This window comes from Zonotrichia albicollis, chromosome 13 (assembly GCF_047830755.1).
Source record: "Zonotrichia albicollis isolate bZonAlb1 chromosome 13, bZonAlb1.hap1, whole genome shotgun sequence".
NCBI lineage: Eukaryota > Metazoa > Chordata > Aves > Passeriformes > Passerellidae > Zonotrichia > Zonotrichia albicollis.
The window spans coordinates 2,663,465-2,681,134 of NC_133831.1; the positions used below are offsets into that span (position 1 = coordinate 2,663,465).

Sequence of the window (17,670 nt, forward strand, 5' to 3'; positions counted from 1 at the left end):
GCTTGTAATCCTTCATATAAAGGTTGGTAATTGTTTTTTTCAAGGGTTAGATGAAAGGCACAGGAGCTTTGGGGTCTGGGGCTTTTCTTATCCCAGCCCCAGGAGTAAGGGGAAAGGAAAACCCAAATTTACCTTTTTTCTGACATTTTCCTTTTCCCAACCTCAGGGATAAGGGGAAAAGTGAATCCAAATTTACCTTTTATCTGGAATTTTCTTTATCCCAGCCTCGGGGATGAGGGGAAAGGAAAATCCAAATTTTACCTTTTACCTGGCATTTTCCTTACCCTAACCCCAGGAAAAAGGGGAAAGGTAACCCCAAATTTGGCTTTTATCTGGCATTTTCCTTATGCCAGCCCCAGGGATGAGGGGAAATCCAGCAGTGCCTGTCTCACTGCTTCCATCCCTGCAGCCAGAGTGGGTTTGGGATTTCCCTGAGCCCCATCTGAACGTCCCTGCTTGCCAAAGAAACCAAAAGCTTGGTTGGACTCACTCAACCCATGGACCAATTTAACTTTGCCCCTCTCCAAAAAGCCTTTTTGATACCTAAACCCTGTGGCCATGTCCAGTTTTTCGTCCCAAACTCAGATTGTGCTTTTTCAGAGCTATTTTTGGCAGGAATTCCCTCATCTCCCTTATAATCCATCCCATCCCATGGATTCAGCCCTTCAACCCTTCCGTGCCATCTCACCCTTTTACCATAATTACCCTGTTTGTCCACTCAAAAAAAAAGTCTGTTCTGCAACTCCTTCCAAGAAAAAAGGGATTCAAAACATTTCTAGGAATTCTCTGGATGAGGATTTTTGGGTACACATCGTGTGACAGCACCAGGGGTGACTCACCCAGCTCCTAATAAAGAAAAAAGTGATTAAATCCTGAGGGTGCCTGGACTTGATTTGTGGTGTTCCTGGTGGGAATATACAGAAATGGACTGAAATGACCTCCTTTCTTCCCATTTTCTTGATGAAAACCACCAGCAAAACAAAAATTTTTAAATATTTTGTGTTTGGCCACGATGTATAGAATTCCAGGGGGAAAAAAATGTGGTTTGTTCCCCATTTATTTAGATGGAGAAAAGGGTCCCTGTTGCTGTTATTCCACATGGAAGTAATGGGAAAGCAATTAATTGATGGAGTGGGCTGAGGGGAGGCTGAGCAATCAGCTCAGGGATCAATATTGGATTTAAAGCCTTGGTTTTCATTTTAGGAAGCAGAAAAATGGAACTTGCAGGCAGGAAGAGAAAAGAGAAGAAAGTGGGAGTTAATAGGAAGTCATTGGAGATGGGTGATAAGCAGAGATTAGATGTGCAGGAGGTGTGATAAACTCCACAGCCCGGGCTTCAAACATTGCCTGGGAACAACAGCAACACAGCAAAACCTGGGAAAATCCCCCAGATTTGGGGAATCACAGGGAATGCAGCAGCAGAACCCTCCATGCCTGACATCACAGCCACAACCATGCCCCAAAACCTCCTCCGAACCCAGATTTCCCTGGATTTGGGGGCTATCAAATATCGACTTTTATATAAATATATCTATTTTTTCCACTCTGGCCTCCATCAGTGAGAGCTGAGCTGGCTTCAGGAACTCGGGGCGCTGGGAGGCAAACCCCAAACAGGTAAAACTGGGCTGATTTTCCACTTTTTGGACATTGCCAAGAGCACATCAGGCTGTCCCACATCAGCAGGACTGAGCTGCCCAGGGTGCTGCAGACACGGGGAAATTGTTCCCAACACATTCCTGGCCCTGCTGCTGCTCATCTTCCCTTCCCTTAAAAATTGTATTTTTACCCCCTATTTTATTTGGGTTAATTTTTTATCTTCCCCACAGGGATCCTCTTCACCCCAGGGAATTTGGATTTATTTTTCCACCTTCACCTTTGCCTAGGAAGCTGCAGAGCCAAAGTGAAGGTGGGAATGGTGAAGTCACCTTGTCCCACTGTGATGAATTTCCAGGTTTTTGGTCTCCAGAGGGGATGGAGAGTTTGGTTGTGTGCAAACCCTTTAAAATATCATAAATTTTGCAGAATTTTAACAAAATAAAGAGGTTTTTACAGGAGAGTCTCTATCTTGCAGGAGGATGCAATACCCCTGCAAAGCTTAAATTTTTTTTTTTTGGTCAAAAAAGAAAGTGAATCCCTCTAAAAGAAGATGGTTCTTGGCTCACCCCAAATCTCCTGGGGGGGATCCAATGAGGATCAGTGGGGTATTTACAAACAGGGGCCATTCCAGCCATCCTTTATTAGACATGACAGGAAAGGTTGTGCACCTCAGAGCGTTATTTTTATTAAACCATCTGTCCATACATTTCCCATTTCTCTGTATTACCCACGTGGGAGTAATTATGGTTTTCTTCCAAGAAATGTGTGTGTAATCTGGTAATCCCAAAAAAATCCCCCTCTGAAGTCAGGCTGCACATGGTCCTTCATGCTCTGCTGGGTCTGGCTGGGTTTGGACACCAAATCCAGACTGGGAACAGTGGGAGCTGCTGGGAGGGAATGATCCAGGACTGGGGCTGATCCAGAAAGGAACTGGGAACTGCCTGCACTAAACTGGGACTGGGAGTGAACCAGTCTGGGACTGGGGAAAGTGGCCTGGGAGTGGGAATGGACTGGGCTGGGACTGGGGAAATTGATTTGGGAATGGGGAAACTGGTCTGGGATCGGGGAAACTGGTCATGGAATGGGGAAACTGGTCTGGGACTAGATTGATCTGGAACTGGGGAGACCGGTCTGGAATTGGGGAGGTTTATTTGGGGATATACTGATGGATTGGTCTTGGACTGGGAATATTGGTCTGAGACTGGGAATGGACTGGGCTGGGACTGGGATGTTGGTCTGAGACTGGGAATGGACTGGGCTGGGACTGGTAACAGCCCATTCTTGCTCTGGGCAGATGCTCTAGGACTGGGGAAGCTGCGTTGGAACTGGGAACGGATTAATTTGGGATTGGGAACGACGGCACCGAACCGACCCTGGACAGACCCGGGATAAACCCGGGAGAGGGGCGGGTTAACCACGCCCCCTCCCGCTCAGGCCCCGCCCCATCCCGCTCAGGCCCCGCCCCCCAGGTCAGCTGATTTCGGGGAAAGCCGTGCTTTAAGAGAAACTGCGGCGCGCGCCCCGACGGGACGCTCCTCATTGGTCAGCGCTGCACGGCCCCGCCTCCTCATTGGGTAGAGCGGGAGCGGTGAGGAGCCGGTGATTGGTGGAGCGTGGGGTGGGCGTGGCGATGGGCGTGACCTCATTATCTCTCTGGTATATATAATGAGCTCAGCGAAACCGCGGGCGCGGCATCGGCAGCGCAGAAACGGGAACGGTACCGGGACTGACCGGGGGAACAGACAGGTACCGGCATCCTCACAGCAGCATCTCCCGCGGGCGGGCAGGGACCGGCCGGGGACAGGGACCTGAATCTCCCGTGGGAGGGCAGGGAGCGGCTGGGAACCGGGACCGGCCCCGGCATCACCCGTGGGAGGGCAGGGAGCGGCACCGGCATCCCGGTGGGAAGGCAGGGACCGGCTAGGGGACAGGGACCGGCACCGACATCCCCGTGGCAGGGCAGGGACCTGCCGCAGGACCGCGTCCTGTACCGGCATCTTCTGTGAGAGGACACCGGGGAGGCACCGGCACCGCGCGGGGAAAGGCTGGGACCGGTCCCGAGCCCTTCCCCGTTACCGGCATGGATGCGGGATGTCCCCGTGTCGCGGGATGCCCCCGTGTCGCGGTCCCTGCTGGTGGCAGAGCCCGGGATGGGCGGTGGAGCCGCTGCTAGCCCAGCGGAGGCGGCTCCTTGGCGCTGTCCCGAGCGTGTGACTCCCTCTCGGGGAGGGAGACGGAGCCGCGGCCTCCGGCAAGGATGGGAAGAAGGTTTCTAGAAAAAGTGTCCCATTTCTGCGGGATTTCTCGGCTTCTTCCCTTTTGGCATCTCTCGGGGTGGGCACTGGAGCCCCCAGAGAGGCTGTGTGTGCCCCATTCCCCCAGGGATGAGCTGTGCTGTGTCCTTTGGGACATCCAGAGCTGTGCCCTCCGTGATGATTTGGCTGGTGGTGTTGGTGCTCACCATGACTAAAATCCAGGGGCTGTGCTCTGAGTAGCCAGGGCCATCAGGAAGGGATGGAATTTGGTGGCACTGAGCTGGTGGAGCCCATGCCAAAGCAGGGACCACAGGCTCTCAGGCTGTGCTGGGAGCATCCTTGTTTTCTCCCCAGAAATCTTCCAGTGGGGCAGTAAATAACACATAAACGAGGGAGAGGCAGTCGTGTAAAATCTAGAGCCCAAAATGCCTGGGAAGTTGGTTCAGAGCCCAAAATGCCTGGGAAGTTGGTTCAGGGGCTGCTGATCACTTCTGCCATGGCATGGAGGTGACAGGGAGGGTGAGCCTGGCACTTTGCTTGCATTGGTTGTGTGTTCCTTATCCCTGTGAGGATTTGGGATGCAGTTTGAAGCTGGCATCCCCTCCCCAAACAGTGCTTGCTGAGAGGAGCTGCTGCCCCCTCCGGGACAAATCCTGGTGCCAGGGACAGCTCTGGCACCCCAGCCTGGCCTGCCCAGTGTCACTTGCTCAGGTGACAGCACAGCTGGGGGCTGTAATCCCCATCCATCTGCTTCCTCTGTGATTTATCCCGCAGCAAAATAGGAATAAGCAGAGCACTGAGTCAGCCACTCTGCGAGCGGAACTTTGGTAGGGCTGGAGGAAGAATTTGTAGCAACTCAGAAGGAAATTGCCTTCATTTTTCTTTTTTTTTAATTTTAAAAGAAGCAGAGGATTGGGGTGGGGTGTGGGCTGGGGGTGTTTTAATCTTAGAATTACAGAACTGTGGGATCCCAGAAGGGTTTGGGTTGGAATGGACTTTAAAGTGGGCAGACGTTGGCATGTGGGGCTTCCAAAAGCTGCAGGTGGTGCTGCTGCCAGCTGAGCAAGGGGAAAAGGGGCAAAGCAGCCCAATCCCTGTGCTGGGATGGAGCTGGCAGAGCTCAGTGGGTGTCCCTGCATGTGAAAAACACCAATCACTTGTTTTTAAAATTTTAACAGTTTAATAGTAATAAAATGGTTATAAAAATAGTAATACAATTAGAGTAATAATAATTTTGGCAATTTGGATTAGGACAATATGAGACAATAAAACCAAAGAGTTACAGACAGTCCAGATACCTTTTTCTGGGCAAAATAAGCCTGAAAAAGACACACATTAACAGAGGATTAACCCTTAAAAGCAATAACCTGTTGCATATTCATAGACCTCATACATGATGCATAAATTCCATTCAAACACAGGATTCTGTCTGGTCAGTGTCAGCTTCTTCCTCTTAATCCTCACAGCGTCTTCAGGGCTGAGTGAGGTGGGAAGAAGTTCATTTCTTCTGATAATGGAGCAATAAATTCTCTTTCTCTGAAAGATTCAGGTGTCCTGTGGCTGCTATCTCACTGCAAGTCCTTTCTTTAGAACAAATATCTTACATAGCAGAGTTTCTACTTTAACATTTTGTTATCACTGTGGGAATCTACAAAATTAGGTGGTTTTGGGGAAAAGCTGCAAAAGGCAGGCTTCAGATACAGCATTGATACTTCCCATTGTCATAATCATGTTGTGAGACTGATGCTGAAGAAGAAACAGCTCAAAGCACTTTCCACAACAGCCGCGTCTCTAAACAGCCCCCTTGCCAGCGCCAATAACCTCAAACTACATTTAACGCATTACCCAAGAAAACCAACACAGCATACCTTTCTAACACAACACCCATAATACTGACTTTAATTTTTGCGAGAAGCCAATGATAAAATACAGATTTTCTTCCCCCCCCTGTGCAGGATGTGTGACAGGAACGGCGGGCGGCGGCTGCGGCAGTGGCTGATCGAGCAGATCGACAGCGAGCTCTACGCGGGGCTCATCTGGGAGAACGAGGACAAGTCCATGTTCCGCATCCCCTGGAAGCACGCCGGCAAGCAGGACTACAACCAGGAGGTGGATGCTTCCATTTTCAAGGTAGGGAATGGCTTTTTCTTGGTGGTTCCTTCCTGGAACCCAGGAAATTCCTCTGGCTGCCCTGGAGGGCTTGAGACCAGCCAAGGAGCTTGGAGACCTTGGCACAGAACCCAAGACGCCTGTGCCTCTGATTTTGACCCATGGAAAAGATTACCAACCTTTATATGAACAATTACAAGTCAAGAGAATGGTAGTGAATTTATCATGGGGTGAAAAATAGATTTTTTGGGGTTTTTACAATGGGGGTTCAGGAGGCAAGATGGAGGAACCTGGGCGTGTCCAGCCTTTCTCCTGCTTCTTCTTGGCCTCCATCTTCTGCTGGGATGGTGGCACTTTTAGATTGGTTTAAGGTAGAAACTCAATGTCTAACACAGGTGATAGGTATTGGGAAGTTATGGTAAATAATGTACAGGTAGATTTTGGTATAAAAAGATAACCAGTGTGCCTCAATCTGACCTGCCAGACAGATCTTAGCAGGTCAGAGAGAGAATGTTATAGAAATAAGAAATAATAAACAACCTTGAGAACAAGAACAAAAGAATTCTGACTCCTTCTTCAACAGCTGGACTGGGAAAAAGAAGCTTGAATATCTGAGTCATTGTGAGCAGCAGAGATTCTGAGAGTTCCTGGGCTCTGTGCTGCTGGTTTTGTCTCTGGGTTTTACATCTTTAACCCTTGCAGGAGATGCTGCAGTTGGTCTCCTGGCTTTTTAATTTGGGATGATTTATTCCTTTTCATCAAAATTTAGGACCAGTTTTAAGCATGTTTGAATCCAGGTGTGATGTGAGAAGCAGCTTTTGACCTGCTCTAAACTTCTCATCAGCTTGATGATAAAATGCTGATGAGTTTGATGACAAAATGCATGATAAAATGCTGGGTTTATGTTAAAAAAAACCCTAAAAGGACTTTATAGGTGGGAAGGAAGGATTTCACTGAAGCGGGGATTTCCAGTTTTGGAAAAAATGGGAAAATTCCATCCTGAAGCAAAAAGTTCAGGTCTTCCCCAGGAATTCCCTTCCCTCTGACCCCAGTTCCAAGTATCTGCACTGGTGAAGGAGTTTAATTTCAGTAAGAACTGGTTTGGGAGCACTGAGTTATGAGGATAGCCTCCAACTCAGCTCTCTGAATATATAGAAATATCTATAAAAGAAATCAATCTGTATATTTAAAAATATGTAATATTTTTCATTCTTCCTTCAGTGGTAAAATATGTTCTCCTACCAAAAGCACAAGTTACATTCTGATCTTAGAGAAACCAATTATATTTATTAATTTAATATTTTTTATATTTATTCGATGATATAATTAACTTTTATATTAATGTAATATTAATTTATTATTTTATTATATTTATTAATATTATCAGGAGCTGGGCAATGAGGTTTATTTTGATTTTTGAGCAGCGATTCCTTGTGCTCCTGACCTGTATGTGCAGAAGTGAACCCACAAGTGATGATTTTGACCTCTGCTTTTTGCAAACCTGGCTTTTACAGGCCTTTTCTGCATTTCTGAGGTATTTACCAGCCTTTCCTGCATTTCTGGGGCAGGCAGTGCTGCTCTGCACCCCAAAGCCCCCAGGTGTGGTGGCTGTGCAGGTGGCTGCAGTCTAGGAGTGAAACAGCAAATCCCCAAGGGATGCTCGAGAGGGTGCAAGATGCAAAATGCTCTCTGCAAGCCCAGCTCTTCCTCCCTGAGAGGCTTTGTAGGGCTCACAGGGAGGATTTTCTTAGTTTTTTTTCTCATTCTTTGCTTCAGGCCTGGGCTGTTTTCAAAGGCAAGTTCAAGGAGGGTGACAAAGCCGAGCCGGCCACGTGGAAGACGCGGCTGCGCTGCGCCCTGAACAAGAGCCCTGACTTTGAGGAGGTGACAGACAGGTCCCAGCTGGACATCTCCGAGCCCTACAAGGTCTACAGGATCGTGCCAGAGGAGGAGCAGAAGTGTGAGTTCCCCAGGAAGGGGCTGAGCCCTGTTTTGGCTCCATCCTGTGAGCACAGCCCTGCACCTGAGCACGGTCCCTGGCCAGCCCTGCCCTGTGCTTGTCCTGCTCTGCTTTGTGCTTGTCCTGCTCTGCAGGTGTCCCCTGGGGTGACAGGGAGGGGAGGACAAAGCCCAGGCTTGGGGTTTTTAACCCCTTAAATCCCTTAAAGGAAATATGGGACGGCTGCAGCCTCATGGGAGCTCTCATTCCCTGAGGATGTTGTAGGCGCAAATTCCACTTCCCTGCCTGGGGGAGTCACATGAGCCTCAATCTTTATTTTCCTCCCAACCCAGCCTCAATCTTTATTTCCTCCCAACCCCTGCTCTGTGAAGATGGTGAGGAACTGCAATAAATCCCTTTTCTTGCTGGAGGAGCAATCATTTTGCAGAGAGCTGCTCTGATGTCCGCTGTGGCTCAGCTCACACTAACTATAACTCTATTTGTGGTTAGGGGAGCCTGTGTGCTTTGTCCTTTAAGTTAAAAACTTGCAAAAAAAAAAAAAAAAAAAAAGAGCATGATTTTGCAGTCAGGAAATCTGCCTTTAGCATCTCTGTCCCCCCCAGCCTGTTCACACAGGGGCTGTGCTGCCACTATGCAAATGGCACTGCAGGTTCCCACCAGCAGCACCACTGCCCTGGGGTGGCTGGTGGAAAAAAGAGAAGCAGCAGCCCCAGCCCCAGTCTCTGGGGTGCTCAAAAAAACCCCAAACCCTCTCCTCTCCTCCAGCTCTGTCTCTGTCACCAGCCAGGCTTTTGATTTTTCTTGCTGCTGGTCCCTGTGCAGGGGGGAAATGAGTTGTAAAGTGATTTTTGGCCCCAAAAAAGCAGCTCCGGAGGGGCTGCGAGCCTCTCCAAGGTGCTGTTACACGGCTCTGCTGTGGTTCCTGCTTTCACCACTTTCACTGGGTGAGAGTTTTTCAAAACCCTTCAGGATGAGCTGTGCTTGGCAAGTGTGGGTGTTCTGATGCAGCCCCACCTCTCCCTGCAGGCAAAGCAGGGGTGGCCAACGGGAGCAGCCTGAACGATGTCACCGACAAGGACTGCAGCTCCTCTGCCATCGACGACCTCATCAAGGAGGTGAGGCCTCACCCTGGCTGCAGGGCAGGGCTTGGGGTGTGACCGTGTTCACAGGGGCTCTTGGATTGGGGAAGAGATGAGGATCTGACTCCATGTTTCAGAAGGCTTGATTTATTATTTTATGATATATATTACATTAAAATTATACTAAAAAAATAGAAGAAAAAGTTTCATCACAAGGCTAGCTAAGAACAGAATAGCAAAGAATGATAACAAAGGTTTGTGACTGACCAGAGAGCCCAAGCCAGCTCACTGTGATTGGCCATTAATTAGAAACAACCACATGAGACCAATCACAGATGCACCTGTTGCATTCCACAGCAGCAGATAATCAATGTTTACATTTTGTTCCTGAGGCCTCTCAGCTTCTCAGGAGGAAATATCCTAAGGAAAGGATTTTTCATAAAAGATGTCTGTGACATTGGGTCAAGCTTTGGGAAAGCACTTCCTTCCCCAAATTGCCTCTGCAGAGCTGCAGGGTCGGGTTTGCAGCTCCTCTAGGTGAGCCAGCACCAGCACACCAGGTTCTGATGTTGGCTCCTGCTTTCCTTGTGCATCCAGCTGGGAGAGACCTTCCCTGGGGATGGGTCTGTCACAGCTCTGTGCCCCTCCTTGGCCTTGTCACACCTGCCTGCTCACCCTCTGTAGCTCTTGAGGGTCATATTCAGATGTACAACCTGGACAATGCCAGACTTGCTCTTTCCACTCCCCCAAAAATTGGCTGGTGTTGCCATTTGGGCCCTCCCTGAGCCTTGTTGGAGGCATCAAACCCGCTCTGATCTCAGTATCTGCTGTCCCACAGCCCTCCTGTGTGGATGAGTACCTGGGCATCATCAAGAGGAGCCCCTCACCCCCCCAGGAGACCTGCAGGAACCCCCCAATACCCGACTGGTGGGTGCAGCAGCCCAGCCCTGGTAAGCAGCCAGCAGCTTGTGTGGTGTTTGGGAAGTTTTTGGGGCAGGAGAAATCTTCCTGTGTGGGGATAAACTGCTCCCCATTGTGTGTTTAATCTTCCTTATTAAGAATGTTTGAAGTACTCATGAAGAAATCCAGCTGGGAGATTTTTGCTGGCATTTCTCATGTGGGAAACCTGGGCAGAAAATGAGGAGGGTGGTGGGGGGAGCTGAGGGATTGGGATTTGGGATTTGGGAGTGCAGGCTCATCTTGGCTTTCTGTGCCCACAGCGTTGCCCCTGATGAATGGATACTCCAGCTATGAGCAGTATCACTCAGGTAAGGCTCCTCACCTGGCCAGCAGGTGTTTGTCTCTCTGTTTGTGGTGGCAGGAGGTGGCTCTGACTCTGTCCCCCACCTTCAGGGAGGCTTTGCTTTGGATTTGGGAGGTGCTGCACCCTCCTGATTATCCACATTGCCATGCTGGGATGAATCCTGCCTGGTGGCAGGGGGGCACAGAGCAGCTGCTCAGGATGGGGGGAGTTTTTGGGATGGGGGGATCTGCTCATGGCATGGGGGGAGTGTGGATCAAAGGCAGGAGGTAGAGGTTCAATGGGTCTGAAACTAAACCAGCAGAAGTTCCACCTCAACATGAGGAGAAACTTCCCATGGAGGAGGGTGTCAGAGTGGAGTTGTGGAATTTCCCTCTCTGGAGACATTCAGAGAGGAACTCATGGAACAAACCCCACCTGGATTTGTTCCTGTGCCACCTGCTCCAGGTGACCTGGGTGGTCTAGAGATCCCTTCCAACCCCAACCACTCCATGATCCTGTAACATTGGGACCTCTCACTTGCTGATCAGCCCTGGAAATGTCACTCCCAGGAGATCTGGAATATGGGCATGGCAGCCAGGAGCGCCTTTGTCCCTTCCCTGATGAGACCCCCATATCCCTCACCCCCCAGGTTATTCCCAGATGGTGATCAGCTTCTACTACAGCGGGAGGCTGGTGGGCCACGTCAGCACCTCGTGCTCTGAGGGCTGCAGGATCTCCCTGGGGCAGCCCTCGGGCCATGGGGAGAAGCTCTACGCCCCCGACGCCCTGGAGCACGTGCGGTTCCCGTCGGCCGACGCCATCCAGAACGAGCGGCAGAAGCAGATCACCAGGAAGCTCTTTGGCCACCTGGACAGGGGTGTCCTCCTGCACAGCAACAAGCAGGGCATCTTCATCAAGAGGCTGTGCCAGGGCAGGGTCTTCTGGAGCGGCAACACCATGGCCTACAAGGACAGGCCCAACAAACTGGACAGGGAGGACGTGGTGAAGATCTTTGACACCAATTTGTTCTTCCGAGGTTTGTAGGAGCCTCCTGATTTTTTTTTTTTATTTTTTGGTGTTGGGATTTTCTGCTCTTTCCTGTGGGAAATAAATCCTCTGTATTGGGTGGTTGAGGATGGTCAGCCAGCAGATGTGGTGGACAATCCTGGGTGGAAGCAGTTTTGGGTGGGGAAACCTTGAGGAGGGGATGGGAGAACAGGGATGTGACTCTGGCCAGAAACACCCTGGAAAAGCTGAGGTAATTCTGGGATCCCAAAGCCTTGGGATAATGCACAAAGGATTTCTGGAGCTTAAACCTGGTGTGAGACCTCCTTGGGCCCTGTGGTGAGGTTGAAAGAGTGCAGCCCTTTTTCCTTGCACACTTTGAATCCCTCCCTGCTGGGTTCCCAAGGGTGAGCAGGTGACACTACCAGACCTAGGAAGAAATAATGTGGTGTTGGGGGTCATGTGGTAAATTGGCAAATTCCAAACTGGAGGCTTTGCTTGAACCCGCAGCTTCCTTGCGGATTGTTTGATCCCAGGGATGTGTAATAAAGCCCTTGGAGGGCAAATTCCAATTTTTCCTGTGTCCTTGCAGAGCTGCAGCAGTACTACAACAACCAGGGCCGCTTCCCTGACAGCAGGGTCATGCTGTGCTTCGGGGAGGAGTTCCCAGACGCGGTGCCCCTGAGGTGTAAACTCATCCTTGTCCAGGTATGGGGAGCAAAAGGGAACCAGGCAGGGTGGGAATTCTGCCAGCAGAGCCCCAGCCCTGCAGCATTTGGGTGTCAATGTCCCCACGGGACATTTGAGTGCCTGCCTGCCTGGGGTGGAAGTGCTGTGGTGCTTTCCCACAGCCTCCTGAGAGGTGCTTGGGCTGCTGGTTATCAAATCCCTGGAGCTGGGTTTGCAAATGAAGCTCCCTAAGGGCAGGAGTTTTGTGAACGGCAGGGAAATCTTTCCTCTTCCTCCTGATCCTGCTTTGGCACTGGGATTTCTGCCTTTTCCTGTGGGAAATGGGGAAGTAAATCCCTGGAGTGGTGGGTTTAAGATCAGTCAGTCAGCAGCTGTGGTTGGCAGCATTGGGGTTGGAGGGGGAAGAAGGGGATGGGATGTGGGGTCAGTCCTCATGGCTCTGGTCAGAAACTTCTCCTTGGAGAAGCTGCAGCAGTTGTGGGGTTGGAAAGGCTCAGGACAGGGTTTCTGGAGCCTCTTGGGCCAGCAGGGATGTGACAGGGAGGGCACAGGCAGGGTGTGTCATCCCCTCTTGAGCAAGCAGAGACCCACAAGCTCTGTGAGGCCCTGTGGGGATTTTACAAGATCAGAGACTGCTCCTGTGCCTCCTGCACAGCTCCTGACCTCGTCAACTCCTGCTGCCCTGCATGTCTGCCCCAGTGGATCACTCTGGATGTGCTGGGACACCCCAGCCTGTCCTTGCACCTCAGTATCCCTGCTGGCAGTTCCTTAGGCCTGCTCCTTTACCCTTAGGCCTGCTCCTTTACCCCTGGGCCTGCTCCTTTACCCTTAGGCCTGCTCCTTTACCCCTGGGCCTGCTCCTTTACCCCTGGGGCTCATCCTTTGTTCCTGCAGCTGCTTGTGGAGAGCCAGACCTGCTGTCCTGGCAGGAACCTGTCCCCCTGTGCCCTGCTGTGTATCCCCCAGCCCATCTCCACTGCCTGGAGCATCAGAGATGCCCCAAGAGCTCACTCCTCACTCAAGCCCTGCCCTCTTTGCTTTGTCCCAGGTGGAGCAGCTGTACCTGAGGCAGGTGGTGGACGAGGCTGGCAAGAGCTGCAGCTCCAGCCCCATGCTGCCCATGGCCGAGGAGCCCCAGCACGAGCAGGGCTACCGGATCTTCCAGGACATCTGCACCACACGGCCGCTCTTCAGGGAGAGCCAGCAGATCGCAGTGTGAGCCCTGAGGGGCTGGCCTGGCCACACCCAGACTGGTCCCACCAGTGCCTAAATGTCCTAAAAAGTGGCACTGAAAAGTGTCTTATTATTTTTATTTTTTGTCTTCTTATTTTTATTTTCTTCTTTTTTTCCCCTCTTTTTTTCCTCTTTTTTTTCCTTTTTTTCATTTTTTTCCTTATTTTTTTCTTTTTTTCCTTATTTTTTCCCTTTTTTTTTCCCTTTATTTTTTCCCCTTATTTTTTTTCCCTTTATTTTTTCTCTTTATTTTATTTTTTTCCTCTTTATATTTTCCTTTTTTTCTTTTTTCTTTATTTTATTTTTTTCCTCTTTATATTTTCCTTTTTTTCTTTTTTCTTTATTTTTTCTTTATTTTTTCTTTATTTTTTCTTTATTTTTTCTTTATTTTTTCTTTATTTTTTCTTTATTTTTTCTTTATTTTTTCTTTATTTCTTTTTTCTTTTTTTTTCTTTTTTTCTTTTTTTCTTTTTTTTTTTGTTCCTAATGTTTTTCCTATTTTTTTCTTTTTTTTTTTCCTAATTTTTTCTTTATTTTTTCCAAAAGTTGAGTTTTGTTCTTTGCTGTTTCCAGCACAGAGACTGTATAAATCCAGTGGTGAAAATTACCGTGAGCAAACAGCTTGGATGTTCAGTGTTTGTCCTGTAAAGAATTTATGATAAAAATTTTTGATAATAAGAATTTATAAGAACTTTATCATAAGAATTTATGATAAAACTTTTCTAGTTCCAGAACTGTCTGTAGCTCATGGCTGAGGGACATCCAAGCTGTGCAGGAAGGTCAGGGCTGGCTTTGCTTTGTGTTGCCTTTGTTAATGGCCAGTCAGGCAGAACCAAAAAGCAGCAGCTGTAACCACCTGCCCCAACAATCTGCAACTCAGACCTTGCTGAGAGCAGCAATTCGATAGGAGGTGACTCTTGGAAAAGCCTTAGAATGCTCAAATTTAAGAAATTATATCCAGGAATCAGCTTTCCCCCTTCAAAGAGTCCTGCTGGTGCAAGGCAGGGTGTACCTCCCAAAGAAAACTCCTGAAATTCCTCTTTATTTTTTTTTACTGTGAGATTTATGTGTTTCTCTTTCACACCAAAGTGGATTGAAATTCGGGAACCCATGCAGAGATTCTATGTGTAAATATTGAATATGAAAACTTGGGAATCTTAATTTTTCCTGACCAGAGCCAGAGTTTATATAAATACACAGAATTTTAATTTTTCAAGATTGCAGTGTAGTGTGAATAGCTTGGCTTCACCCTCCCAAACACACGTGTGGGGCTCTCCCAGGCGTGCCCAGGCAGTGTCATCCATGTGTAAATCCTCATTTTCACAGCCTCTGAGTGTGCCCCCAGCTCTGGTGACTCCCAGAGTAGGGCTGCACATGTGTGCGTGCCACCAAAGCTGCCTATTTATTGTATGCCTGAGGTTTGTTCATTTTTGGAGTAAATTTTTATATCTCCCTGCAATTAAAGTGCTATATTTTGTATTTCTCTTGCAATGTGGTTTTTGGGTGCAATGGGTGATGGCTCAGAGCTGCTGGGGGGAGTCTGGGACCTCTGACTTGGCCCTCATTTGGGTTTTACCTGTGGTGGGTCTGTGTTATCCTCTGTCACCTCCTTCCTTTTCCTGGATTCACCTCCAGGCAGAAATAAACGATTCAAAATGCTGTAATGCAGTGGAGGGAGGGAAATGGGATCATTTGGTGAGCCTTCATTCCAGGAAGGAGGAGGAGGAGGATGTGTCCCTGCTCATCTGCCACAGCACTGAGCTGGGTGTGATGCTTCAGGGTCATGGGGTGGGGACAATTTTTTTATGGTTGTGTCCAAAAACTTCCTCTTTTCCTTTTCCCATGGGAAATGGGAGCATTTCCCCACTGTCCTCTCGTGGTGTAGTCCCAGGTGCCTCCCTCATTCCCTGGTACCCCTCCAGAGGAAGAGGAATTGGAAAGAAAAGGAATGAGAACAGTTTAATATTTGGAAGAAATTCTTTACTTTGGGAAGGAATTCTTCCCTATGAGGGAGGTGAGGCCCTGGCACAGGGTGCCCAGAGAAGCTGTGGCTGCCCATGGATCCCTGGAAATATTCAAGGCAAGGTTTGATGGTGCTTGGTGCAATCTGGGACAGTGGAAGGAGTCCCTGCCTATGTCAGGGAATGGAATGAGTTGACCTTTAAGGTCCCTTTCAATGCAAATAATTCAGGGATTCCAATTATAAAAATACAAAGTATAGTAATTATGATGAAAGGGAGACAGGAGCAAAAGTGAAGGAGAGCAGGTGCTGCACAATGCAATTGGATGGCAATTCCTGAGAAAAAAATGTAATTGAATGACAATACTGAGGAAAATGAGCTCTCTCCCAGCAGAAACCAGGACACTTCTCCATCCACATTCCTCAGGGTTCTGGTCTAGGGGGGTGCCCTGAAACGGGAGAACCAGCTGGAACTTTGTGATCAAACACCAGGATTGAGGGAATTCCTCCGTGCTTGGTGGGATGCTCGTGGTCCTGCCTGTGCCCTTGTGCCTCTGCAGGCATTGCAGGACCTGGATTTGGGTCTGGTGAGGAGAACTGGCTGCACACCACAATTTTTTAGGATGCACCAGATCTCCAAAGGAGACCCCAACTCCTGTAAGCTCCTATGGGATGCTGTGGCACTGTGGTGGGGATGGCACCTGCAGGGGAACTGTGGGCACTGCTCAGCTTTTCTTTGCTCTTCCTGAGCTTCCCACAAGCTTTAATCCCGCTCCAGCCTTCACTGCTCCTTCAGAGGATGAGGGTGAGGAAGCTTCAACTCCTGTGATGCCTTGAGAAGGCTGGACAGAACTAAAGAATAAAGCAGGGATTTATTAAAAGGATCTCCTCAATGGATCCATCATGGGCAGCGCAAGAGCCCAGCCAGGGCTGCACCCAAGGTGAACCAAAATGGTCCCAAAATGAACCCAAGATGAACCCAAATGGTCCCAAAATGAACCCAGGATGAACCCAAATGGTCCCAAAATGAACCCAAGATTACCCAAAATGGACCCAAAATGCACGAGCGCTCCCGGGGTCTCTCCCTGGGATCAATTCTGCTCCATTTGCACCTTGCAGTTCATTGTCCCATCCCAGCTTTAGCCCAGGCAGTCCCACCCTGCTTGTTTTTCTCTCTCCAGCCCACGGGGTTTGTGCTCCTGGGCTGAGATTTGGATCATTTGTCCTTGGTGCCCAGCTGGAGCAGGAATTGTTTTGTCTCCCTGCTCTGTGCACAGAGCTCAGCATCCCTGATGTGAACCCAGACCCACACACTAAAGCAGCACAGAATGGGAAAAATAGAAAAGCCAAAACCTGAGGCATCACCTGTGGGCCTGGCAGGGTGGAGGTGGCACTGAGGCACCCTCTGTGGGCTGTGCTGGAACAACTCATGATGGGCTGGAGCCTGGCACACCAGAACCCACTCGTGGTTTCCCCAGCTGTGCAGGGCCAGGTCCTTCCTCAGAAACCACCTGGAGCCACCTGCTCCTGCCCAGGGCTCTTTCAATTTCCACCCCGTGGGGAGCTGAGGTGCCTTGTGATGCTCTGGTTATTTTTGGTGCTGTCTCAGAGCCCACAGCTCCATCTGGGACCTTAACCAGCGCCATGGCTTCCATCCCACAGATTCCAAGAGGAAATACCTGGTGGGTGAGGAGGGACTGGGAAGGAGTCAGTGGGATGCAGAAGGGGTAATGAGGTGGGCACGTGATTTTTAGTGGAATTTTAATGGATTTTTTGTTTAAATTTTTATGGAATTTAATTTTATTTAATTCCATTAAAATAAATTTTATTTAATGGAATTAAATAAAATTTATTTTAATTTATCAAAATTAAATTAAATTAAATTTAAACCCATTAAATTCCTGGGGTTTTATGGAACTATTTTTTTCCCATTACATTCCTGGGGTTTTCTGCATTTTTACGGAACTTTTTGGGAATTTTTTTCAGGAATTTTAATTTTTATTTTGAATTTTTATTGAATTTTTTAGCATTTTAAAACTGAATTTATTGGGGATTTTTTTGTTCCAATTTTAATGATTTTTTGGGGGGGGATTTTTTTATTTTTTAATAATTTTTTATGGAATTTAAAAATAATTTTTAATGGAATTTCTTTTGGATTTCAATGGAAATTTCTTGTTTTGAAACTATTTTGGAATTGTAATGGACTTTTTTGGAAATTTTTTGTGGAACTTTTTTAGAATTTTTACTGGAAACTTTAATGGAAATTTAAATGGATTTTAATGGATTTTTAGGGGAATTTCTTAGGTTTTTAATGGAATTTTTGTGGTTTTTAATTTAATTTTTGGGTTTTTTAATGGAATTTTTAGGCCTGAGATGGGTTTCCCCATCCTGCAATCCATCATGAAGAAGCATCCAACGCTGATGTTCCTGCATCCTGGGCACCCATCCCTTCACCTTGCCTGGCCCTGGGCAGCCCCAGCGAGCTGCTGCAGCTGTGCCCTGCCTTGGTGGTTTTGGGTGACTCAAATACTTTCGTTGGT

General features: G+C 48.5%; 1 protein-coding gene across 1 annotated transcript; it reads left to right on the forward strand.

The window, feature by feature from the left end:
- The first annotated feature begins 3,265 nt into the window (after positions 1-3,265).
- On the forward strand, positions 3,266-13,271 carry IRF8 (interferon regulatory factor 8). The gene is made up of 9 exons (XM_074550818.1): positions 3,266-3,342; positions 5,807-5,981; positions 7,737-7,920; positions 8,947-9,035; positions 9,838-9,949; positions 10,220-10,267; positions 10,892-11,278; positions 11,840-11,955; positions 12,986-13,271. The coding sequence occupies exons 2-9, from the start codon at positions 5,808-5,810 to the stop codon at positions 13,154-13,156; spliced, it is 1,281 nt and encodes a 426-aa protein (XP_074406919.1). The 5' UTR covers positions 3,266-3,342; position 5,807; the 3' UTR covers positions 13,157-13,271.
- Positions 13,272-17,670: the final 4,399 nt, after the last annotated feature.

What these genes read in the sequence shown, in the direction of transcription:
- IRF8 (XM_074550818.1), top strand. Translation starts at nt 5,808, where the DNA reads ATGTGTGACAGGAACGGCGGGCGGCGGCTGCGGCAGTGGCTGATCGAG. An exon ending in TGGATGCTTCCATTTTCAAG is followed by an intron (nt 5,982 to 7,736) that starts GTAGGGAATGGC and finishes TCTTTGCTTCAG; the next exon opens with GCCTGGGCTGTTTTCAAAGG. An exon ending in CACCAATTTGTTCTTCCGAG is followed by an intron (nt 11,279 to 11,839) that starts GTTTGTAGGAGC and finishes GTGTCCTTGCAG; the next exon opens with AGCTGCAGCAGTACTACAAC.